This window comes from Phacochoerus africanus, chromosome 11, assembly GCF_016906955.1.
Source record: "Phacochoerus africanus isolate WHEZ1 chromosome 11, ROS_Pafr_v1, whole genome shotgun sequence".
NCBI classification, from domain to species: Eukaryota; Metazoa; Chordata; class Mammalia; order Artiodactyla; family Suidae; genus Phacochoerus; species Phacochoerus africanus.
The window spans coordinates 49,940,526-49,966,967 of NC_062554.1; the positions used below are offsets into that span (position 1 = coordinate 49,940,526).

Below are 26,442 nucleotides of genomic sequence, written 5' to 3' on the forward strand. Positions count from 1 at the left end.
AACAACAACAACAGACAAAAAGACAAAAGACAAAAAAAAAAAAGAATCAAGATGTCAATAACTATCCAACCAAAGGATCGGATTTTATTTTTCACATTAACTTGGATGAGCTGAGTATGTCAATGGATGACATAATATACTCACTACTTTCTTAAACATAGAATGGAACCAGGAAAGCATTCTGGGGTGCACTTCTCCCACCCTAAACCTTTCTTGGGTGGGTATTGCCCATAGGTTATGTTGAAAAGTTTGGCAGGATTACCGACGTGCCAGAACCCTGATGGGTAGTGAGCATTTATAATTAAGTGCAGTAACTGGGAGATACAGGGAAATTGCTAGGATGATTTGGTCTATCTCTAAATAGTTGCACATGAATTCATGCAGAGGTAACTCTGCCTTTTAATACTAATGATGATCCAGCCGCTCAAGTTTAGATTCTTGTTCTTTCCTATGCCAAACCTCTGAAGACTAGAGTCCTCTTTAGTTAAAACCCCACTGCAAGGGAGAGTGGAATGCTGCTTCTATAATGTGCAGATAAAGTGTGATATTACTGTTACTGTCATTGTTTCAGGAGACCAGAAGTAGTAGGATAAGGACTGCACTGGTCCATAATGTTTGTCCTCTCTTTAATTTTATCTGGTATTTGCCTGGAGAAAGCACTGATTAGAGTCATTTTGACCAAAAGCCAGAGAAGAAGAAATTTGATTACCTAATTTGGTGACGTAGGCATTTTCAGGTAGTGAAAAGATCTTTGAAGGGGAATTAAGAAGACCCAACATGTCATTGTCTTACCAGCTAACTACCAGGTAAGCACTTTCCATAATTACGGTAATTTGGAAAGGACACACCTGGCTGGAAATCCTGCCTCTGCCTCTTTCTATGGGACTCAGGCAAGTCCTATCATTTCTCTGATCCTGCTGTCTCATTGGTAAAGTAACATTACACCTATTCTATCTTCTTTGTTGGGGTGTTGTAAAAACCATATCACTTATTTGTGTAGAAGTGTTTCGTTTATAAAGGACTCTACAGACATTGAGTTTTTACTTTGGTAGCTGGACCTCAGGGTCTCATCTGATCTCTGAAACTTCCCATCTCGTTCCCTTGACACTGGTGAACGTCTCCATTTCTCACTTCTCTTCTTATCTTTTTTGTCTGCCCTTTCTTGCCCTGACATCCAGACAGGAGTTTCTGAGAAGGAAACACTATTGACAAATGTTTATTTGTCTTTGGCTTTTAGAACACGCCCGTTACCCAGACTCTTGGTGCTGAGTTACGCAGCCTCATTACCTGCTGGCAGACATACAAGGCTCGAAACTCAAGGACCTTTGCCTGCAGCTAACTGCACTTCCTGTAAACATCCACTTGTGAGAAGTGGGCTTTATTTCTGCCTTCAAAGTTGGTGACTCAGATTCCTGAGAATATGGTTCACAGGGAACACATTAACAACAACAAAACTTTGTGATTGCAAGAGGGAAGGAGGAGGGAGTGGGATGAAATTTGGGGTTGGTCCATGCAAACTGTTACATTTGGAATGGATCAGCAATGGGGTCCTACTGTACAGCACAGGGAACTATGTCCAATCTCTTGGGTTAGAACATGATGGAAGATAGTATGAAACAAAAAAAGAATGTAAAAAAAATTTTTTAAATAAAAGTATTTAAATTAAACAACAACAGCAATACTCACACCAACACTGACAGTCTTCCTTCTCCAAAGCTGGTGCTTTCTTCACTGTCCTTAGAGGTCAATAACAGGTGCCTGACTTACCCTCACTGAGTTCCAATTAGTTCTGAACTGCAGTGGAGTTAGAATTATTGAGTCATGGGATGAGATTTTATAAATGGGTTCTCGTATTCACCCCACACCAGACATCTCTGATTCTAGTAAGTTCAGGGAGGCCAGCTGGCAGGCTGAGGTGGGTGAGCTATGATATGAGGACAGGAACCAGACCCTTAGGAAGCTTTGAGGACAAGGAGAAAAGGAGTTTATAGAAGCAGCAGAGGAAACCGGAAAAAGGGCAAGGGGAGAAATCTTTCCAAGAAAAGAAGAAAAGAAAGAAATGGAGGAGGCAAAGGGGAGTGAGAGTATCAGGATGGGGTACAAGGAGGAAGATAAAGGTCTGAGAGAAGATATCTTTGCTCCCGCCTCCTACTGAGACAGAGCAGAAACAAATGTTCTAGAGCGAAATCAGCTGTGCCTGGATGTCCCTGAGATGCTCTATATGCGACTCTAAGGCCATCAGGGACTCAAGCCTCTTGAGTGCCCAGTGTTCTACCGATCCAGGGACCCCTGTGCTGCTGATCTAATGGGGTACAGTGGCAGCTGTACCCCACATCCCTAAAAAGCAGCATAGCCATCTCTTCTTTTTTTTAAACCAAAGTATAGTTGATTTACAATGTTGTGTTAATTTCAGGTGTACAGCAAAGTGATTCAGATATATCTATCTATAGATAGATAGAGAGATATATTCTTTTTCAGATTCCTTTCCCTTATAGGTTATTACAAAATATTAAGTCCTTGTTGGTTTTCTATTTCATATGTGATATGTGTATATGTTAATCCCAACCTCCTAATCTATCCCTTCCCGCCTTTGGTAAGCATAATTCGTTTTCTATGTCTGTGGGTCTATTTTTGTTTTGTAAATAAGTTCATTTGTATCTTTTTTTTCTTAAAGATTCCACACATGAGGGATATCATATAATATTTGTCTTTCTCGGTTTGGCTTACTTCACTTAGTATGATAATCTCTAGATTCTATCCATGTTGCTGCAAATGGCATATTTCATTCTTTTTTATGGCCGTGTACTAGTCCATTATATATGTGTACCATATCTTCCTTATCCATTCATCTATCAGTGGACACTTAGGTTGTTTCCACATCTTGGCTATTGTAAATAGTGTTGCAGTGAACAGTGGGGTGCGTGTATCTTTTCAATTAGAGTTTTTGTCTTTTCCAGGTAGATGCCCAGGAGTGGGATTGCTGGATCAAATGGCAACTCGATTTTTAATTTTTAAGGACTCTCCGTACTGTTTTCCATAGCGGCTGCAGCAATTTACATTCCCACCAACAGAGTAGGAGAGTTCCCTTTTCTCTGCACCCTCTCCGACATGTATTGTTAGTAGACCTTTTGATGACGGCCATTCTGACTGGTGTGAGGTGGTATGTCACTGTACTTTAATTTGCATTTCTCTAATAATTGGCAGCCATATCCTTTTTTTTTTTTTTGTCTTTTTACAGCCGCACCTGTGACATATGGAGATTCCTAGGGTAGGGGTGGAATTGGAGCTGTAGCTGCTGGCCTACAGCACAGCCACAGCAACACCAGATCCCAAGCCACATCTGTGACTTACAGCACAGCTCATGGCAATGCCAGATCCTTAACCCACTGAGTGAGGCCATGGATGCTAATCAGATTCGTTTCCACTGAGCCATGACGGGAACCCCCATATCCTCTTCTTGAGAACTGGACCATCACATGCTTTCTCGGGGTTTGAGGAAGGACAGGGAAGACCTAGACAGAAGACTCTGGCAAAGAGAACTCCCAGATCACTTTCGGCAGGAAGAGGCTGTGAGGAGTGAGGAGAGCAGAGAATGTATCCTTCCACGACACAAGTTCCAGTTCCTCTGCTCTGCTGCTTAGTTGCTAAGTGGCTTCTAGGCAGAGTTTGATTTTTTTTAAAATCTGTGAAATACATCTCCATCTTCATGCCTACCTGTGCCTTATTGAGATAATAGGTGTGACCCCTAAGGTGCACATTGTCCACCTCTTATGGCACTTTTCCACTGCCTTCTATTTAAATATTTGAATAATCTCCTGTCTTTAGTAGGCTATGTGCTTATCAAAGGCAGGATACTTACAGATTTATCGCTTAGCATGGTACCTAGAACAAAACCGGTATAACAAATGTCTGCGGAGTTCCTGTTGTGGCTCAGTGATTAATGAATCCGACTAGGAACCATGAGGTTGCGGGTTCAATCCCTGGCGTTGCTCAGTGGGTTAAGGATCTGGCGTTGCCATGAGCTGTGGTATAGGTTGCAGACGCAGCTCGGATCCCGAGTTGCTATGGCTCTCATGTAGGCCTGCGGCTACAGCTCTGATTAGACTGGGAGCCTCCATATGCTGCGGGAGCAGCCCTAGAAATGGCAAAAAGACAAAAAAAAAAGTCTGCAACAGGCATCTAATTGTGAAATAAAAAAGGCAGATGATGGTTTCTTTTTAGGACTCCAATAGGTAGATCTCTAGAATCATATCAGCTCTAAAACTGATGTACTGCTACTACTTAGTCTTGATGTGGCACATGTGGGCTTGGTGTCATTAGCTTAAGTTGTATTTCCCCAAAGATTGGGAACTGCCTTGGGTCCATCTGCACATCCCTAATTTTCTTCATTTTAAATTAAGGAATAAATTTAATTTTGACATTTTTTAGATTAAAAACATTTTATCTTTAAAAAAATCATTATGAGCAAACGAAATCCATATGGATACCACTTAGTACAGCATAGGAAATCACATACACACACACAATGTTGTAATTTTAGCGTTTGTGTAATATCATTCCACTTCTAGGAAATGTATACGAATCTCTACAAATAACCATAAGTGATTAAATATATAGTAGATGTATGTTTATTTTTTTTAAATAGCTGCATTTCTCCTTTGAGGGAAAATGCCATGATTTCCTTAATCACTCTTTTTTTTTTTTTAGTATTTTGGTTGTCGGCAACTTTTCACTGTTAAATAAAAATTCTCTCTTACGTTAAGAAGTTGTTATTATTACTGTTGGAAAAAAAAAAAGAAAGAAACAAAACCTAAAGCCATTTATTGAGTGCCTATTGTGTGTCAGGCAGTTATAGTTGATCACTAATTTCACCGCCCAGGAAGTGTGTATTAAATTTCTCCTTTTGTGCAGTAAAGAAACTGAAACCTAGAAAAGTAAGTAGCTTGACTAAGTCATGGAGGCAGCGACTACAGAGACAGCATTTATACTTAGGTCTCTCTAACTCCCAAACCCTATTCCTCCAAGTTATAAAACTCCTAGGCGCAGGATTGTAAGGTCAAAAGGTTTAACTAGGAGTTCCCTTTGTGGCTCATAAGAAACGAATCTGACTAGCATCCATGAGGAAGCAAGTTCGATCCCTGGCCTCACTCAGTGGGTTAAGGATCTGGCATTGCTGTGGGTGTGGTGTAGGCCAGCAGGTGGATCTCTGATTTGATCCCTAGCCTGGGAATCTCAATATGCTTCGGGTGTGGCCCTAAAAAGACAAAAACTTAAAGGAGGGGGTAACTAGCTTATAGCCCTAATCATATTTTTCCATGTTGCTTGCCAAAAGCTTGGTGCTATTAGATAAAGCCCCACTCCCTGAGTGTATTTTCTCCATAACTTTGTCGGACTTCTTTTTTTTTTTTTTTTTTTTTTTTTTTGGCTGTACCTGCAGTGTATAGAAGTTCCCAGGCTAGGGGTCAAATCGGAGCTGTGGCTGCCAGCCTATGCCAGAGCCACAGCAACACTGGATCTGAACTGTATCTATGACCTGCTTTGTAGCTTGTGGCAATGCTGGATCCTTAACCCACTGATTGAGGCCAGGGATTGAACCTGTATCCTCAAGGTCACCGTGTCGGGTTCTTAACCCACTGAGCCACAACAGGAACTTTTGACTTCATTTTTTAAACTAAGAAACTCAAAGATCTGCACCCACTCTCTTTCTTACCTTCTAAGTACTGTTTTTAGGCAGAATCCATCCTGAGTTGAGTGTTACCTGCCTGGAAAGGAGCACTGATGATAGCAGTCTGCCCTGAGTTCACCCCATCCTGGGCTCTCACCCTTAATCGAAGATGGGGCACCTGTGTTTTCCCGCCCTCCAAACCAGCAGTGGAGAGAAATTACACTTCCTTCTTTATTCATTATCTCCTCCCTTTCATTCCCTTTTTTCCTTTGAGAAATGCAGCAAAGCATACATTGCTAAAATGAGAGCAATGGGGCACCCTGCCCTGATCTTTCCTGCCTTTTCCTCCTTGCGTTGGTGACTGTGTCTTAGGAACATGTCTTGAATGCAGACTGATCTAGAAACATCAGGAAGTGTCATTATGGGACGCAGGGACATGGAAGAATTACCACAAGAACTCAGGGACCATTGGCACATCTCATTTTTGTCTTTTGAAATTCAGGAATGAATTGAATGTTCCAGGAGGCTCCTGAGAAGGGATCAGAGGAGGAACCTGGGATTCCGCCCCTGCTAATACCTCTCTGAGGAGCTTAGAACTTGCATGATAAATGAGATTCCTTTCTTGTTAGTTACTGTTTAATCACTAACCTTTGCCATTTTGCTCCTTTGGTAAAACAGTGGACTCTGAGGCTTGTTTTTAGTGTTCCTATTAAGAGTCCCTTTTGCTTGTTGGTGACGTGGTGTCCAGGAGAGTTCCAGCATTCATGCACACAGACATAGAATGTGCAAAACCCCCCTGGCTGCCATTGCTATCACTGAGCCCAGGGTTATATTGATATCTTATTGTTGAGGCTTGTTTGGGTTTTTTTTTTTTCCCCTCTGGCACCAGCCTCTTATAAATTCTAGAAATAAATAATAATGGTTTCACTCTGGTTCAAAGAGAATTTTCCCCTGCAGCTGATTTTACTGTAATATATAGCTTAATATAAAGCCTTGAATTCTGAATACAGTTAGTCTTCAAAGTGGATTAAGACTGTAGCGCTTGGGGCATTTCCAAGGCATTAGTTACAGTACATTGCATTAGCTTTACCAGTTGCTTCTCCTGTAATGAAAGGGATAGAAAGATCACCCGCTTGAATAGAAGACCCAAATGCCATCTTTTAACTTCTGTGGAGTGTGATGGAGATGATAATTGAACAGGCAAAACTGTTCTCATTGTAAGGAAGCAATCAAGCATTCTCTAGTTCCCTTAGAAAAGGCAAGTGCAGAAATCTGAGGTGCTGGAAGCTGAGAGTTCTATTCAGACTAGTGATAATAATAATGATAATGATCATGATTGTACATTGTTACCATTTTCTATCTCCCCCCTTCTTCACAGCCCTTAAAATAAACAAACCTGTATTTTAGGCTATTAAGTTGACCTCCATCTTTATCTGTGTCTTTTCTATGAGTGGGGAGCTGCCGAAATGATGGATGGATTTCAAGCATGAACCTGTGTACAGTGGATTTTTTTTTTTTTTTTTGCTTTTTTTGGGGGGGAGCTGCACTTGTGGCATATGGAGGTTCCCAGGCTGGGGGTCAAATTGGAGCTACAGCTGCCAGCCTTCGACACAGCCACAGCAATGCAGAATCCAAGCCACGTCTGCGACCTACACCACAGCTCATGGCAACGCCAGATCCTTAACCCCCTGAATGAGGGCAGGGATCGAACCTGCAACCTCATGGTAGCTAGTTGGATTGTTTCCACTGCACCACGATGGGAACTCTGGAGTGGATGTTTATAGTGATCCCTGGTGTGTGTACGATGTGTCTGTGCAAACAGACATCCTTTGCTGCTCGTGTACCTTATTACATTAGTGATGAATATCAGTGCTTATACCCATGATGGCAGATGTAAAAATAATATGTATACGTCTGAGGCAGAATACTAACTCAGGTAGTAAGTGTAGGAGCATGGGCTTCCATGCATTCTTTGATATGGCCACTGATTAACATTTGTGGCTTAAGGGCTCCAGGGAGTAACATCCCTACAGGCCTTGTTTACTATAGGGGGTTACCTACACCCAGAGGGACATAAATCCCTAATCTCCTGTGACTCAATTTATAGGAAGAAAAGAACAAAGAAACTATGAGACTTACGGGACATTTCCACCCCTAATACCCTATTGTACAAGGATTGACATAGGTAATTGATCAAGGCCCATAGGAGAAAACCACATCTTTCTGGACCCTATGTTGGTGCCGCCCCCATCTTTAAGAGATAAAAATCCCTATAGGACAATAGAGAAAGGGGGCCCTTCTCCCCCTTCCCACAACCCTGGGAGCTATCTGCTTTCCTTTAATAAAGACTTTGCTTGCTTGCTGCCTGTGTGTTCGTGGAGTTCCTTCTTCAACTGCCGTGAACGAGAACCTGTATTCCGGTATCAATTTTCTGGCGTCACACCCACCCATGGACTTTTCCTTCCAATTACTCTGTGCGAGGGACTGTGCAAGAGCTTTATGTGTATAATTTGGTTTATCTGTTACAACAAGCCCATAAAATAGGCACTGTGGTTAAGTCTGATTTTTCATGCAGGTTAACTGAGGCACTGAACATTAGTTAACCTGTTAATAAATGGCAACCCAGACTTTGAACCCAGTCATTCTAATTCCAGAACCCATGCACTTAATTGCTTAGTCATATTGACAGCCATGCATGAGGAAATAAAGGCGTATTATAAGCTTAATGTAACTGGAACGCATGCTATGAATGTCAAGGATATGCAGCTATGTCTGCCAGCTTTGCGAATTCCTATCTACATGTACCAGTATTGACACTGATTATCAAACAGGTCATGTGATGCATATTGAAAATGCAGAATTGTACACGACACTGTTGCAACTGTTTACCATAGGTGTATGAGGGAGTTATCAAATCAGATATCAACTTCAATGCTGACACTGAAGACCAAGATCATTCCACGCTGGAGGAGAGACCAAGCTAACCATGGAAGAGCAAAAGCTCGGGCATCACATTGTGCAGTTTGAACCCAGCCCGGCTGCTGATTGGTCGTGTGTCTTTGGATGACCTTCCCACGCCTCGTTTTTAACATTTGAAAATGAAGATAATGCCTGACTCATTGGGGCGGGTGATTTGAAGATAAATTGAGAGCGTGCCTGATTCATAGTAAGTGTGCAGTAAGTGGTAGCTCATCTTACTAAGATTGTGTTTGGATCGGTCTAATTTAAATAATATGCCCTTCACACCTTCAGTCTAGAACCTGGGTATGTAAGTTGCTCTTTGTAACATTTCTTCTCAGAAAACAAGCACATTGTTCCGGGATCCTGAGCCAAACACTTACCCATATAAGGTATTTAATGTCAATAAAATGGAAAGTACGTTATTTTGAGGATGTGCTGCAGAGGGCACTGTTAGTAAAACAGTAACAGGAAGGATGAAGTAGTTTAGCGTTTAGAAGTATGTGGTAACTTCTGTAAATCGAAAACCATTCTTAAAGTTTATTTTTTACAAAGTATGTGGTCCTGTGATTCTGGACTCAGCTCCTCCATCATTAACAGATTAACTTCGTCTTGGTACCACAGCAAGCAGCTTACAAAGGCAGCCAACAGAGAGGCACTTCTTGAGCCAGTTCCTTATCTATAAAACGTGGGGGGTGGCTTCCTCTAAGGTAGTTTTTCCGCTTTGAAACTCCAATGGAATTAATAGTCCTTTAAAGGGAATTAAGGTGTGACTTAATGTTGGCTTTATAATCAAGATTGGCAGCCATCCTTTGGACAGGAAACTGTGAACTGGAGTTTGGCACTTGCCATCAGCCTCTCCATGGAGTAAAACATGAGCCAGCACTGCAGCTGCCCACCAGTAGCGCCCCCTGCATGGAGCGCAGGGTGGAGACCAGGAGTGAGGCGCTTGGCCCTCTGGGTAAACTGGAAGAACAGGCCTTCAGATAGTTAGATGTTTTCAGGAGAAGATTTTATGAGCCCAATTCTTGCACCTCCTCATATCTAGAAAAATGCTAAAATCTGTCAATGAGGACTAATGTCTGTGACTAGTAGTAACCTTCACGAGACCAGCAGCAAACTTCTGTAAAATGCGTGCGTGGCTGCTGGAACCTCCCCCTTCACCCTTCTGACTTATATCTTGATATTCCCCTTTCTTCTTTAGGGCAGTATTTCAGAGCTTTCTGAAGATAACTCTGAAATACTGCCTCCTGGGCTGTAGTTAGTGGGCAAAACAAAAGATGTCATGGTCACCTGTGAGAACAGCCACTCCCAAAGGTGGGCCAGTGAGCCCTGAGGGGACTCAGGAAGCCCAGACCTTCAGGTCTTCCCCATAGAAATGGTTTTCTGTAAATCTTCTGTGAATCTGGTTCTCTGTAAATCTTTTGTTCCTACTACCTTGCATTGTTGCAAAAACTCATGTATCCTAGGTTTTCTGGTTTCTCTGTCTCCTGGGCTTAAGTCCTAATTTCACCCCAGGTAAAACTTAACTCTCAACTTGTAGGTTGTATTTTTTCAGTCGACAAAACAATGGAAGGGGATGGTTATTTTTTGGAGGGCAGGGCAGCCCTGGAACTCAGGTGGGCCAGGGCTCCCACAGGGGAAGCTGGGAGCTTGGCCTCTCTTGGGATCTTTGGAAGGAGTTGGATGAAATCCTTTCTTGCAGGAATGTTAAACTGAGGCCCTCCCCAGTAGCTGAGAGAGTTGACTCAACTCTAGTTCAGGTGTTTTCTTAAGAGTTGTTAGGTAAGCAGCTGTTTCCAAATGCCTTCTTGTTCCTGCCTTTAATTGCTCCCCAGAGGTCCACAGTCCAAACATCCTTACCTAAGAAACCCGAGCTTTTAGTTAATCAGGAATGGATGTTCTGAGCAAAGAGTGTTCTAGTCCCAGGTTACTTCTCCTGAGACCTATGTGATGCGGGCTGAGTGTGATGTGATGATCTCAGGGAAAGTATGACCTTGGGCCAAGCTGTCCCGAGGGATGCTGCAGCGTGGAATAGACTGTGTTCATCAGCCTCTGTCTCTCCAGAAAGGAAGGCCACCTCCAGAGTGTGTGAGCCTGGGAAACTGACGGCACTGGGTGCCTCTGCCGACCTCCCAGCTTCTCGCTGGATACCTTCCCCACCCCCACACACCATTTCTTCATTCACAGGCATTTACTGAGCAGATACACCATCTGGGGCATTGAGCACTATGACAGGATGGCAAGGATGAATGGGACTAGATCTTGCCTTGATGGCATTACAATCTGAGGGGAAAATGAACATCAGTAATTATGATACGAGGGGGAGTTCCTGTCGTGGCATAGTGGAACCAAATCCGACTTGTATCCATGAGGATGCGGGTCCGATCCCTGGCCTCGCCCAGAGGATTGGGGATCCAGCGTTGCCATGAGCTGTAGTCGCAGATGTGGCTCGGATCCCGCATTGCTATGGCTGTAGCTCCGATTTGACCTCTAGCCTGGGAACTTCCATATGCCACGGGTTCCGCCCTAAAAAGCAAAAAAAAAAAAAAAAAAAAAGGAAAAAAAAGAAAAGAAATTATGATACAGGGTGGAAAAGGATGTGTTGCAAAGCAGTGTGGGTAAAGTGTGTTTTTTTTACACAAGTAAGGATTGATTTAAATGAATATGGAGGACATGCTTAGAAAAAGAAAAGTCAGGAGTTCCCGTCGTGGCGCAGTGGTTAACGAATCCGACTAGGAACCATGAGGTTGCGGATTCGGTCCCTGCCCTTGCTCAGTGGGTTAACGATCCGGCTTGCCGTGAGCTGCAGTGTAGGTTGCAGACGCGGCTCCGATCCCACGTTGCTGTGGCTCTGGTGTAGGCCGGGGGCTACAGCTCCGATTGGACCCCTAGCCTGGGAACCTCCATATGCCACGGGGGCGGCCCAAGAAATAGCAAAAAGACAAAAAAAAAAGAAAGAAAAAGAAAAGTCATACAGGGACAAATAGAAGAGCAAGAGTATTCGTGGATTTGTTACAGAAGCTAGGAACCTATGGAATTCTATCACCCTTTGACCTGGAAGTGTCCTCGCAGGTCCTCTGCTCTTGACCTCAATGTGAGAACATCCCCCACACATTCAGTCTCTGCTTAAACACCTCTACTAATGGGGACTCACCATTTACTTTTGGATGAACAGTGTCTCATCACTGAAAAAGTAGAGGAGAATCTCTAAGAATGGTGGGGAGGGGCGGAGAGAGGGAGAGAGGGGAGAGTGAGGAAGAGGCAGGGCAGTAACCCCAGTTTTCAGTATTCCAGTGGGCCCTGCCTGAAAGCAAGTAGGACCGATGAGTGCTGACTGGTTGTACTTTGGTTGAGCTGGGGAGGTTTTATTATGGTGAGGATGGAGCCTGATGTCCTGGGTCCAAGGTCCAAGGATGCAGGGCGAACTTGCACAGAATGAGATCATGTGATCCAGCCTTCAAGAACAGAGACTTTGCTCTGGCTAGCAAGATCCAAACCATTGCTTTATTACTAAGCCCTGGAAACAAGTTAGCTCTTCCTTTGGAAGCTAAGTTAGAACCCGAAGACCACAGAGAAGATACTTTTAAGAGCTTTAGTGTTTACTATGCTACCATTTCAGCAGGTAGTGGCAAGCCTCATTTTAAGCAAACCGACTTAGTGCAGCCTCAGGCTGCCCCATTCATACACAGGTCCGGCTTAGAGCATTGTGTAGACAGTCCTTACAGGAGCCTCCAGCACCAGCACCTGCAGAGCCCTGCTGACTCACCTGAGACCTCTGGGTGGACTTCTTAATAGGTAAGAAGTGTTGGAGACACTCAGGTACAGATTAGGAAATAGGGCTTCACTGACATCATTCACTGCAAATAAGAAACTGCTTGGGTGTCCTGAACATGCCGTGGAAAGTATTTTTTGCAGGTACTTCTAGCAAGTGAGTTCTGCTAAATAGTTGGGATAATGTTTCTTCTTAAAATACTTAGCATTCAATAGGAAGGCCCAAGGGAATTGGTATTAACTTTGTGGTGTGTTTTAGATAGGGAACAAACAGAAAGTGACTGAAGTAGACAGGAAAACAGAGTGTCTCAGTTAGCAGAATTGCAATCCCAGATATCAATTTATTTACCAAATTGCAAACAAGATAAAAGCCTTCACAAAAAGTGACAGAACCAGCTTGCTTGGTGGCTGAAAATATATATCTTATAGAGGTCGAAATAAAATAATACAGAGGAGTGGAGAAAAACACTGGTTGGGGATTCAGAATACTTAGGCTTGAATCACATTTTAACACCTAAAGTTTTTAATCTTTCTTGGCTTCTGTTTCTTCTCTAAAATGGGAAAATGACACGTACTTCAGGATTTTTATGAGGCTTTATGAGAAAATACAGCGCCCAGCGCAAGAAACTTTAGATGAATCTGAAAATTTTTAGGACACTGGAACATTTCTAATCTATGCCTGGGTGAAACAAATTTTTCATTTCATATCATTATCATATATTTGCTTTGACATGAAAGGGTATGAGCATGTACGTTGATTATTTACAAACATACTTTTAATAAGCAGTTGTGTTGTTACAGAGTTGTGTAGAAGTCAGGCAATATTTAAAATGCATGAGGGAAATTTCCCACAAAAGGAATTCTATCCGTGTAGAACAAAAAAGCCTTTCCCAAAGCAGATAAACATTATTAGGTCTTTTGTCTGAATCTGAATGTTCACATTTTGGGATCAGTTCTAGTGAGGTATTTGTGTTTGATTAACTTCTTGCTGTGTGGGGGCTTATGAGGGGATTAGATCCACACAGAATGTGTGTGGACAAAAGCAAAATGAGTATTTGGATTCCATAGTACCATTTGTTTTTAAATTATTCTTTAAGGTCAAAAATACTACCTCCAAAATAACACTAGCGGTAATTATGGTAGAATTTGACCAAAAGATATTTGATTTACAGAAATAGATTTCCATTCCAGCCTTATGACTTTGGTCCAAGGTTGCTCTTACCATGCCTCAGTTTCTCATCTGTGACCCTGGGTGGGACAGAGTGGAGGAGGAATGGACCCAATATCTAAAGAAATTGGACAGAGTATCTGATGTTTCTTCCAGGCCTATAATTCTACTGTCTAAGGAGGGTCTATTGCTAATAAATGTTTCCAGCTGTCAGGCAGAGTTAGTACATCTTCCCGAAGTACTAACTTATGTCAAGGGAATGGCTGAGGGTATGGAAATGGAGCTCTTTCTTTTCCTGGAAATATGATGAAACAAGGTCACTCAACATTCAGTGATGTTTCATGTTTACTGTGGACATCTGTTATTCAGCGGGTGGTTTCCTGGTAAAATGTGCCTTATTCAAGTCCATTAATTGAGTAAAAATGTTCCCACACATAAACAATCTATTTCAATGAATCCTTTTTTAAAACAAGGGATTTGTATTATATGAAGATCATTCCAATCCATACATTTTTAAAGCTTGTTTTTTCAGGAGTTCCCGTCGTGGCTCACTGGTTAACGAATCCGACTAGGAACCATGAGTTTGCAGGTTCGATCCCTGGCCTCGCTCAGTGGGTTAAGGATCCACTGAACAAGGTGTGAGCTGTGGTGTAGGGCACAGATGCGGCTCGGATCCCGCGTTGCTGTGGCTCTGGTGTAGGCCGGCAGCTAGAGCTCTGATTCGACCCCTAGCCTGGGAACCTCCATATTCTGTGGGAGCAGCCCAAGAAATGGCAAAAAAAAAAAAAAAAAAAAAATTAAAGCTGTGTTTTCATACACCAGGATTGCTTAAAGCAATGTAGACCTTTCCAGTTCAGAGACTGTGAGACTATGGTAGAAATTTCAGAGATCCTCCAGCATAATAAATCCCCAAATTCCAATTTCAGGGTATTTAAAATACCACACAGTCACTGAATTGAAGAGAATTGTGATCTGAAGCCAGTGGTCCAATGTCTGAGCTCCTAGAAGAGGGGTGGGGGGATGAGAGCACTGGTGTAGCCACTAAGGGAGCAGTTGAGGGCGGGGTACAGCCAGGTTCTGCTAACGGACTGTTCCTGAAAAGTGGGAACATCTGAAAGTGTGACTTTCATTTCAAGGCCAGAGCTCACAGTAAATGCAGAACTTTACAGGAATGAATTATTTACAGTTACCGCCTCCAGATGGATTCCTTACAGAAAGATAAACGACTTGGGGGTGCAGTGGGAATGGTGGTCCAGAACTGGATTCCAGGAACCGTGGCTGGAAAGCCTCCTCTGAGCTACATCTTCAACTCCTTACAGTGTCACAACAGAACAATTCAGATTTTTTTCTTTGAAGTGGTACGTAAAGGCTAGTATTGCTTGGCAAACGTGCTCTTGTATCCATTGGAACAAACCGCAGTTTTTACAGTTTCGGCATCATTTCCCAAGGCAAGAAGTTACCATGGTTCTGCTCAACCCTAGAAGCAGTTTGGTGCACATTGCTCCAGCATCGCTACCGCTCTAGATCTGGGTTTGTTTATCTGTAAAAGGGGGCTACTTTTCTGACTTAAAGGAGGTGGTTAAGTTAGGCCTTAGGTGGTTGCTTTAGCACTTCAAAGCAATCATTTTCCTAGAGCTCTGGAGCCCTTTTCTTGGAGTTCAGCCTCCAAGTCTTTGAGTCTTGGTATTTGCATGTGAAGTCCTTTATCATCTGTGAAACCTTGCCTTTTTGATATGCGACTTCAGTAAACCTCTGTCACCTCCCTGTGCCTCCTTCTGTAATCTCTAAAACAGAATGAACAGTGGAGATAAAATGATGGTTGGGTCAGATCTTCAGACTCTGTGTTTGTCGTTCTGGGATTTCGTCATCACCAGGATGTACACTCCTGCAGGGTACAGACTTGGTTATGTGCACCCCTTGTTTTCCAGCATTTAGAACACAGCACGCTCAGTTCATCTGTGTTTAAATGGGGCAATGAAGGAAGATTCATAGTGGATGTAATCGCTTGTTCTCATCCCTCACCTCAGGGAACGTTATGCTCTTTTTTATGATTATGTTTTTCTATTATGTTCTTTTTGATGCCAAGAATATACCCTACTCTCTTTTACACCTTTGCACAGGTGGTCCTTCTGCTTGGAAGCATCCCCTCCTTGTCCTACCTGGAGAACTCCTCTGCTAACCTTCCACCTTGAATAGGTAGAAAGAAAGAACTTCCTCTGTGAAGTTCTTTCTGCATCCAGTTCTCTCTCCTCTGGGCTCACAGTACATTTGGTACATACTTCTGTTGAAGTGAATTTTCTTACCAAATTGTAGTTCTTGGATGGGGTTTCTGCTCTCCCTCCCCTCCACTGAGGTATCTGAAGCAACTGAGGCCAAGGGCACCTTTGGTAAACCTTTAAAAAGTCTTTTGAGGAGTTCCTGTCAGTGGCTCAGTGGTTAATGAATCCGAATAGGAACCCTGAGGTTGTGGGTTCAATCCTTGGCCTTGCTCAGTGGGTTAAGGATCTGGCGTTGCCATGAGCTGTGGTGTAGGTCGCAGATGCGGCTTGGATCCCGAGTTGCTGTGGCTGTGGTGTAGGCTGGCAGCTACAGCTCCGATTGGACCCCTAGCCTGGGAACCTCCATATGCCGAAGGGGTAGCCCTAGAAAAGACAAAAAAGACCAAAAAAAAAAAAGGTTTTTTGAGGAATAAATGAATAGTTTCACAGAAACTCTTCACGGTACTCAGTATGATGGTGTGCTTAGAGTCTGGGCATATTAAATACTTTTTGATTGATTTGCTAGATTATCAGGTATACCACCAAGCCTCAATTTTCTTAGCAGATACAGGCAGAATTCCATTTTAAATGGCATAATCATACAGTCACATTTTGTTCCTCTGAACCATAACATCTGCCAACAATAAAACAGGCATGTGCACGTGCACACACACACAGTATTTTTCACAATCTAACTGCAGATCCTAGAAGAGCATTTAACACACAGGAGATGCTCAGTAACTATATAAGAATGAATAGGGATGGCTGCCTAATTTCTGGAAAGTGCGGTCACATCTTGCAACCTCTGTTTATCCTTCCCTCCATGCTGTCTCACCTGGGGCAATGGTGTTTCGTCTCTTGCACTTGCCACAGCTGCTCCCTCAGAGGTCATCCACGACCCAGTTACAAAATCTAATGGGATTATCTCAGTCTTCCTCCTGTCTGACTTCATGATAGCATCTGGCATCATTTATCTTTCTGAAATATGGTGTAATTGAAAAAAAAACATGAGTTTTTTTTTGTGTGTGTTTTTTGTTGTTGTTGTTGTTTTGTCTTTTTGCTATTTCTTGGGCTGCTCCCGCGGCATATGGAGGTTCCCAGGCTAGGGGTCCAATCGGAGCTGTAGCCACCGGCCTACGCCAGAGCCACAGCAACTCGGGATCCGAGCCGCATCTGCAACTGACTCCACAGCTCACGGCAACGCCGTATCGTTAACCCACTGAGCAAGGGCAGGGACCGAACCCGCAACCTCATGGTTCCTAGTTGGATTCGTTAACCACTGCGCCACGATGGAAACTCCCAAAAAACATGAGTTTTAAAGCAGGGAGAGCCTGGTTTAAATTTGTGCTCCTCTTCCACTTGAGAGCTGTGTGAACTTGGGCACCTTCTAAAATCAATCCTCATCCTAAAGTGGAGCTTTTGATACTGATTTCTCAGGGTGTTCGGGAGGGTCAGGTGTGAATTTTGTGTGTGAAGCACTTAGCCCAGTGCCTGGCTTGCAGTAGTCAGTCATTCCTTCCTTGACTTCTGAGTCATTCTTCTTTTTTAGTTGCACCCAGGGCATGGGGAGGTTCCAGGGCCAGAGACTAAACCCTCACCGTAGCAGTGACAATGCTGGACCTTAACTGGCTGAGCCACTAGGGAACTCCCCATCCCACATTCTTAGTTTTCTTTCAGTCTCCATCTCTGAATAAATCTCTATAGGACTGTCTTTTCCTTGCCCACTTCTCTTCTTCCACATTTTTCTCCTGCCTTATTTTAGATTTTCTTCATCTCTTACCTGCACTCTTTGCCATGTGTGTATCTAGCCGATACTCCAAAAATATGGACTGACTGAATGACAGTCTCTGAATTGGCCTCTGGGTGTCCCATCTTTTGCTTCTCCAGTGTCTGTTTCCCACTGTCACCAGAATTGATGTTCCTCAATTGCAGGTCCATAATTTCACTGCCCCCCACCCCCAAAACCCCACCAACACTTGCACAGCAAACCTTCGTTTAACAACTGAACTAAAATTTAAATCCTCACCAGTCTGACCCTTTCGTTTGCCCAGCGTCATCTCCTCTAATGTCCTTTCATAAGACTGACTTCACTCTTCTTAGTTTCCAAAATTCTCCATGAGTTTTTTTTTTCTTTCTTCTGTGACTTTCCTCAATTCTTTATTCCAGAATGCTCTATTTTGCTTTTCCACTAACATTCATACTTTTAAGTCTTAAATACTCATGCCCCCATGGAGCCTGTCTAGACCACCTTTTTTCCTCTAGTTAAAATTTGTCAATTTTTCCACTGACACTTGTTTGCGCTTACGTTTTGCACTTAATTACTTCTGCCTTGCTAGGCTGTACGCTCCAGTGCATATACTGTGTCCTGCTTGTCATGCTATTGCTGCAGCCTTTAGGAAGGAGCATCACACAGTGCTTTAGCTTAACAAGTACTCTTCGAATTAAACTGAATTGAAAATCAACAACGAGTGTTCATGTTTCCCAACACGGGTATTATAACGGAGACCTAATTGGGTATAACAAAGGCCGACATTTATAGAGCACTTACTATGTGCCAAGCACTATTCTAAGTGCCCTCTGCTGTTCAGATGCGCACAACAGCTGTTGGAGGGAGACACTATTAATTATCTTGATTTTAGAGATGGGGAAACAGAGACACAGAGAAATGAAATAATGCATCCCCAAATCAAACAGCTGGTGAGGGGGGTGGGAGGGGTGGAAAGCTCAGAGAGTGGGCCTTTGGGCCTGGGCACGCAGTCACTAGTTTACAGTGTCAATAGGATTTGGTGACCCTTCCGAGGAAAGCAACAGAAGACCCCAGGCATGCCACCTGCTTTCCCTGGAATGGACAGCAAGGAGACTGGTGGGGTGACCATGGGAAGGCTTTTCCAGCCCTGATGCCCTTGCAAGATTTACAAGACATCTATCCGAAAAAACAAGGTCAGCCAAATGTTGTGCAAAACAGTTTGACGCCTAAGCCTTTTGATGAGCCATTAAACCAGGGAGGCTTATTTGGTGACAGTCCTCCTGGGGTGACATCACTGCTCACCCTGGCCCCTGCTGAAGGCTGGCGGAAGTGCAGTGCCGACCTTGTGGGTTCCTCAAGGCTGAGGGGCCTCACCAGCGCTCCAACCTTGGAACCGAGGCTTGGTAAAAGTCTCCCAGCCCTTTCCTCCTTTTCCTCAGAAGAGGAATCTGGACAAACCAGGGTTTTATTTAGATTGTGTTTAGCCAGCATCCTCTCACCACATAAGCCCAGGGCAGAAACTGCACTGATGGCTTTAGTGGCGAGCTCCTGCACAGGGCAGTGAGGTAGGGGTTAGAGAAGGAAACAGATGCGAGCTACTGAGGCGGGCTGGAAGCTTATTTTCTCCCATTTCACCTGTCCCAGCAGTCCCCACCCCAGCTCTTTGTCCCTTCACTGGTCCCTAGTCACCCTCATTGTTGGTCCCTGCATTTCTCTTTCACTGTGCAAGATATTCAATCTGTCTAGTACAGCAGAACTTGGCACAGCATTGTAAATCAGCTATACTTTAATAAATAAATAAAGCTGTCTGTAGGTTTCAGGGAGGTATTTAGTAACCAGTAATCAAAAAGCCTAGGCCCAGAAATGCATCCCCTCAAATGGACCTTATTTTAGGCAGAAATGAATTGCTTTTATTTAAAAGGGATGGAGTTCCCGTTGTGGCTTAGTGGGTTAAGAACCCAACTCGTATCCCTGGCCTCCATCAGTGAGTTAAGGATCCCATGTTGCTGCAAGCTGCGGGACAGGTCACAGATGTGGCTGGGATCCAGTGTTGCCGTGGCTATGGAGGTCTGACCCCTAGTCCAGGAATTTCCATATACCTCCGGTGTGGCCATGAAAAAGAAAATAAATAAATAATTAAAATTCAAAAAAAGTAAAATAAAATAAAAAGAGAATCCGGGCCCGAGACCCACGGCGGCTGGGCCTTTAAGAGATCATTCTTTCCAGCCTCTGCCTCTAACTAGGCTCCAGTTCCCTGTAAAGATGTACCGAGAGAGCCACCCTCTAACCATCTCTGACCCTCCATTCGAGGCCCTCGCTGGCCTTCCTCTCGGGAAATATTCATCATCTAACCCGAATCTTGTACATGGAGCTCCACACAAACTCATTTCCTCTTGCTCAGCCACAGAGAGCTTGAGAATACGATCCAGCCGCCCTTCATCTTGTTTGTATTTGAAGACAACTCATCACCCTCCTCCCAGCCTCATCCACATTTCTGTCAGGATTTCTAGCTTCGCCAACAGCAACAAGTTCCTCTTTGTGAATGCGGACTGCCCGCTTCTTTCCCTCGTACCCGGCCAGCCCATGGGTCTGGTTGTTCTGATGTCGTGCGGAACAGAGCCTCTGCATCCCCACCTTGAGGGTGGAGACTACCTGTCTTGTGGCAGCAGTGTTGGAGGGGACACACCTGCCCGTGCTCTTGGGCTTTGCCCGCCCTGGGCACCCCTGGGGCAGGAGGATGTGGGTGGATGGGATGTACCCCACTCCCTGGGATGTGCACGCAGGAGCAGTTTAGCTTCACAGCTGCTATTTTCCTCTGAAGTTCCCTCCTGGAAGTATCTGCTGAAAAATGGATAATGGAGTTTGTGGGACTCTAGCAGTCATAGACAGGTGTTGGGTGTCTTGTGTCCATAGGAAAAAGAAGCCTGAACAGTTGAGAATAAACACCAGTTGCTTGGTAATATGAGCTTCTTTCATTAAAGTCAGAGGCCTGGCTATGAGCTGGGGGAAGGGGGAGGCCAGGTTGTTCTGGCTACCACCTGTCTGGAGGGCCAGAGGTGAGGGCAGTCAGCTGAGAGACAAATATGGGAGAGAAGTTGGGGGCGGGGGAGGGGGGGCTCGGAGAGGAATTGCCATGGCTGAGATTCTGACCCCCTGACACCAGCTCCTTTGAGAAACTGTTTTTCAAGACTTTGCCCTTCCATCTCCACACTTGTGAAGTAACAGATGGATCTGAATAGCTACACATCACCTTGTGATGTAAAGTCGCGGTGGTAAAATCCTGGTGCTCCAAGGGACCTGCTTTCTAGAGCCGATGCATTGGCTGAAATTTGGGTGGCCTCTATCTGGCTGTGGATGACCTGGGCTCAAGTGCTGGCTTTGTCATGAATCAGTCATTGTTTTTTATTTTTATTTATTTATTTTATTATTATTATTATTATTATTATTGTCTTTTTTGCCATTTCTTGGGCCACTCCCGCGGCATATGGAGGTTCCCAGGCTAGGGGTTGAATCGGAGCTGTAGCTGCCGGCCTACGCCAGAGCCACAGCAACGCCAGATCTGAGCCGTGTCTGCGACCTACACAACAGCTCACGGCAACGCTGGATCCTCAACCCACTGAGCAAGGCCAGGGATCGAACCCACAACCTCATGGTTCCTAGTCGGATTTGTCAACCACTGAGCCACAACGGGAACTCCATCAGTCATTATTTTTTAATCTATGACCTCGGCTATCTTTCTGTGCCTCACTTCAATAAATTATAAAATGTGGGGAATAATATGTCCTGCTCCCTGCTAGGGTCACTGGGAAGATAAAATATTATGTATGAAATCCCTTCATGAACCTGTAAAAGTTACTCTACACACAAAACACATGTCACTGGCCCGAATCAAAGGAGAAACTGGATTCTTCCTTCCACGTATGTAGTCTTTAGAGTAACGGTGACTTGTAGCTGAGGGAATTTCATTTTCAAACTAGCGTCCATTTATCATCTTGCTTGATAGTGTCACGGCGAAAAGTAAACAGCTGGGGCGGGGGGGATGGGGGATGTGTTTTAAATAGGGTTTTAATTGGTGACAAGTGCCTCCTTCTCTTCAAGCTGGGGCTGCAGGTGGTGGTGAGCGAGGGCCGGGGTGGGCAGCCTCAGGTACTCGGGGTGTCTGCTCCCCAGCTGAGTGAAACCATTTCAGATGTAGTTTGGAGGAGGTTTTCCCTCAAGCCAGGAGGATTGTAAATGATCATTCTCAACTACTGCTGGGCCCAAGGCTTAAATTATTTAAATCTCATAGGATTTCAGATTTTGTGGGTGGAAAAGTGGCTGAAGTGTGTGGGATGAGGAAGCTGCTGGCTCGTCTTCCTTTTACGGGGCGTACATTTAAATTCAGAGGGTTCACTGTCAGCTGGTCAGCTTCAGGGGGGCCACCCCCTTGTTGAATCTCCCTCTCCCCAAAATACCCGTCAAATCTTTTGGGCCGTGTCTACAGGCCTACGGACCCTCCCGTTCTGTTTCCTCTTATTTTGTTTTTTTTTTGGGGGGGGGGCTTCCGAGTGAATGGCAGTGACCCACTTTCCTTTTTTTCCCTTTAACACCTGAGAGCCCACTCTCTTATTTCAACAGCCCCCTCCACAAGCAGGGTCCTTGAGCTGAGAAGTTCTCAGACTAAGGGCAAAGTACTCGTCCTTGGAGGAAATCCAAGGCAGTGAGCCTCTCTGTGGCTGAGCTCTGGACCCTGGAGTTTGGAGTTACGGCTCAGCCTCCTCGGCATTCCTGGAGCCGGAAGCAGTGTCCTGCTGCTTGCCAGGCTTCGCACCTGATGGGAAGGGGTTTCTCATTTCTGTGCCACATCCAGGAGTTAAAATAGAGTGATACCAAACCACCCTTGAGAGAGCCAGTGGCCGGATGTGGAGAAGCGTCAGAAATAAGATGGGGCCGCTATTCCAAGGAGTCATTTGCTGGTGGGCCTGGCCCTGGCTTTTTGGCTGTTCTCTCTTTCTCTCCCCCAGCAAACCATACTTCCCTCAGATTCCCCACCTCCTGGAGGTTGTGCAGTGCTACAAAACCTTGAGTTCCCCCCATGTGGCAGGGCAGAATGGACCCATGGCCAGATGTTGCTGCAGGGATGTATTTTCTTGCAGTGAGTTCTGGTGGTCTTCAGGAATATGACTTTTCCTCAGCTTTGGGACACGTGTGAAGTGTTCTTATGACCTTCATCTTGGCATAGAAGCTGGGTATTGGCTCCCTACCAGGAAATGGACTCAGAGGGGGGTAGCAAGAATTAGGGGAATTGGATTGTGGACTAAATGGTGCATCATTTGTGTTCCTCCTGGTCTATTTGAAAGCTACCTTCTCTACTATGGTTCTTATATGCAGGACTTTACTGGAGAGTCAAATGCACTGTGCTGGGAGAGAGGATGGTTGATAACAGTCTTTGCTCTAGAAGCTGGGCTGCTTTAGATTCAGTCTCAACAGAAGGCTTCTCAGGAAGGTGGGTCAGTTCTAGCACCAATCTCTTAGGGCAGTACCTGGGTCTACAGTGTGAGGGGTTCAGCACAGCTTGGAACACTGTAGGATGATCCAGACTTTCAGGTTCCATGACCTGGGGACATACTAGACTTTCTGGGACCCAGTCCATGCCCCTTGCAGGTTGAAGCACAATTGACTCAGCCCCTGGGGAATATAAGGGAGTATCCTTAGCTCCCTGGGACTTTCTTTGCTGGATACTTCACCTTCTGGGTGCTCACCTTCCTCTAATTTCTTTCTGGGCTTGGGATGAGCCTCTGGTATCGACTGGGTGGCTTATGATGTACAAAGTTCACTCCCTTCTTCACACTGGTGCTGTGTGTCCTGTGTCTCTGGGATCGTATTGTCTGTCGTTCCTCAGTATGTCTCGTCTGCCGTCCTCAGCTTATTCCACAGAACCTCTCTTCTCAGCTTGTCATTTTGGAAGCAGCCTCCAGGAACCCGTGCCGTCTCCCTCTGACTGCGCCCCGGGTTCCTGTACCCCACCTGCCCCTCAAGTTATTCAAAGCAGTCTCTTTTCTCAGGAGCAGAGAACCAGCTGACAAGTCCCCTAGTTTTCCCTAAATGAAACCCTGTATCCTGGGTGGCCTTGGCAAGTCAGGATTGAATTCCTCAGTTCTCTGCCCCCCCCCCCCCAAAAAAGGCAGAGAGTTAGATTAATGAGAGCTGCCTGGCCAATCTAAGCTTTGAGAAAGTTTGGTCTGTGATCTTATTTCATTAGGCTGATTGGAGCAGCCTTCCCTCGGAGGGAGAGCCCCTCCCCAGGGATCCCGGGTACAGTTACACTAGCTGTCGCCGCCTGTGCACGCCCTTTCTGGACAGAAATGACCCCCCTCACCCCACTCCTCGCCCCCTGCTCCTCCTCTTTTGTGTTTTATCCAGCGTCTGCTCTCTCGCTCTCTCTCGCTCTCTCTCTCTCTTTCGCTCTCTCTCCCTCGCCCTCTTCCTGCTCCCTCTGCTTCTTCCTCTCGCTCTCTGCCTCCCTGCAGCGCCCAGCAGCCGGCTCCCCAGCCCAGTCCGACGAACGCAAACCGCTGAGAGTTTGCAGAGCTGCTCCCTGGGGCCCGGGCCGCCGAGTCCCGCGCTCGGGCACGGCCGCCAGCCGGCGAGGGAGCGCTGCCGAAGGAAAACCAGCGGGCACGCGAAGGGAGCCGCGCAAGGGCGGCTGAGGAAGGGTCCGGGCGGCTGCGCCGCTAGCCCCCGCGCTCCCCACTCCCGCGCGGCGCTCCAGGAGGCGAACTTGTCTCGCTCGCGGCTCGTGCGGCGAGCGTTTCCCAACGTGAGAGGCCGGGCGCCGCGGGCAAGGGGCGGGGAGCGCGGCGGGCCAGGCGCCGGGGCAGCGCGGAGGCGGCGGGACCCATGCCGGCGGCCAACATGATGGAGAGCCTGCAGCCGCCCGCCCTGCAGGTGCCCGAGCAACGGGGCGCGCCCGAGGGCAGTCCGGTCTGGTCCAGCTCGTCGACCCCCACGCTCCGCCGCCGGCGCTTCAAGATGCGCCGCACGAAGAACGTGCAGGAGCAGAGCTTGGAGGCCGGGCTGAGCCAGGACCTGCCCGGCGTCTTGGCCCCCGGCAAGGAGTTCCTGCAGCTGCCGTCCATCGAGATCACGCCCTCCAGCGACGAGGATACCCCGTGGTCCAACTGCTCCACGCCTAGCGCTTCCCCGCGCCGCAAACGCTTCCTCCTCCGCAAGTGGCTGCGGGTGAGGGAGCGGAAGGAGTGCAGCGAAAGCAGGTACGTCCCTGTTCTGCCCCCTGCCTCCTTCCCCTTTCCTCCCCCGGCCTCCCCAGAGCCGTCCGGGGGCCCCAGGGCGCCGAGGGAAACTTTGCTGAGGATTGCAGGAGCCTTTCGCCAGAGTGGACGGCTAACCCCTGGGGGTGTCACCCATCTCCCCAGCCCAGGGCGGGGCCCCGGTGACTTTAAGTTATGTAACACTTGTACTCGGGTCTTCAGCAGGCGTTCCATCCCATTGGATCCTAACAGCAACATGGACAGTTAAAAAACCATAGCAGCTCATGTTTATTGAACCCTTCTCAAGCACGGATCCGTATGATAAGCACGTCACCGTCCATCTCCAAATTTAATCCTCACAAAAGCTCAGAACAGTAGGGCGGCACTACTGTTAGTCCCATTCTACAGGTGGAGTTTAGTAGAGAGAGCCAGAGAGGTGAAGTGGCTCCCCTACTTAGACTTAAGTTTCTAAACTCCGTTTCGGTTTTTTCTTATTTTATTTTTGGCCATCCCGGGTCCACCCCTCACCCCTACCCCCCACTTACAGAGGAGGTGGTGGAGTATTCACATTGAATGAGTCATATTTCCTGCCACAGAGTCTTTTAGACATCAAGGCCTGATCCACACCGTTACGGTTTATGCCAGCCACTTTTTGCCGAGGTAAATGTGGCATCTGAGCAGTCGGCAGATTAGCTTTCCTTAGGCAGAGAATTGGTATAGAAACATAGAGCAGCTCTACACAGCCTTGGCAGTGGGTTGGGCTTGAGCCAAGCCCATTGCCTGGTGGAAGGGACAGTCCTTACTGGCTCATTGATGCCTTGGATCCTACCCATTTACTTTCAGATTCTAGGGCCCCATCTCTTAACAGTGTTCTGCGTGGGGCAGCTGATCGATTGGCCACCTTCCCCAGGACTCCTCCTCCCAGTCCATTCAATTCTATTCATTTCAATTCATCAAGTATTTATTGAATGTTCTTGTGAGTTCAGTCTGGTACCAGATAATGGTGCTCTTGAGGAAGGAGTAGCGGAGGGGCTGGGGAGAGTGCAGGGATGTGGAAGTTGAGAAGGAGGCTGGGAGGAGACTTGGATACAAAATTAAGGCATGTCGGAGTTCCCACTGTGGCTCAGTGGTCAACACATCCGACTAGGAACCATGAGGTTGTGGGTTGGATCCCTGGCCGCGCTCAGTGGGTTGAGGATCCAGCGTTGTCATGAGCTGTGGTGTAGGTTGCAGATGCGGCTCGGATCCCTCGTTGCTGTGGCTCTGGCATAGGCTGGTGGCTACAGCTCCGATTAGACCCCCTAGCCTGGGAACCTTCATGTGCCATGGGTGTTGCCCTAGAAAAGACAAAAAGACAACAACAACAACAAAAATTAAGGCATGTAAGTTTCCTTGGTATTGAGAAGATGGAGTCTTTGGAAGGCATACGCTTTGTGTGGAGGCAAAGAGAGGAGGAAGACTTCTGGAAAGAAGAGGCTCAAACTATGACACTTACTGATAGGTACAGAAAACAGCAGGAAGAGTGTGAGGTCAGGGGCATGAGATCAGGAAAGGGGAACGATATGGACAAAGGCCTAAGAACAGGGTGAGATGTGTCTTTGAGGGGATGCTGAGGGATTGGG

General features: G+C 46.0%; 1 protein-coding gene across 5 annotated transcripts in view; it reads left to right on the forward strand.

The window, feature by feature from the left end:
- Positions 1-26,442, forward strand: part of GRAMD1B (GRAM domain containing 1B) — a 197,759-nt gene that overhangs the window by 4,427 nt on the left and 166,890 nt on the right. The window contains exon 1 of one of the 5 annotated variants that reach the window (XM_047754200.1): positions 22,255-24,823. The exons of 1 other annotated variant lie outside the window; for it this stretch is intronic. In XM_047754200.1, the coding sequence (XP_047610156.1) occupies positions 24,450-24,823 (374 nt within the window). In that variant the 5' untranslated portion in view covers positions 22,255-24,449. Of the gene's footprint in view, positions 1-22,254; positions 24,824-26,442 lie in introns of those variants that run through there. 3 more of the 5 variants (XM_047754198.1, XM_047754191.1, XM_047754192.1) reach the window with 3 other exon arrangements.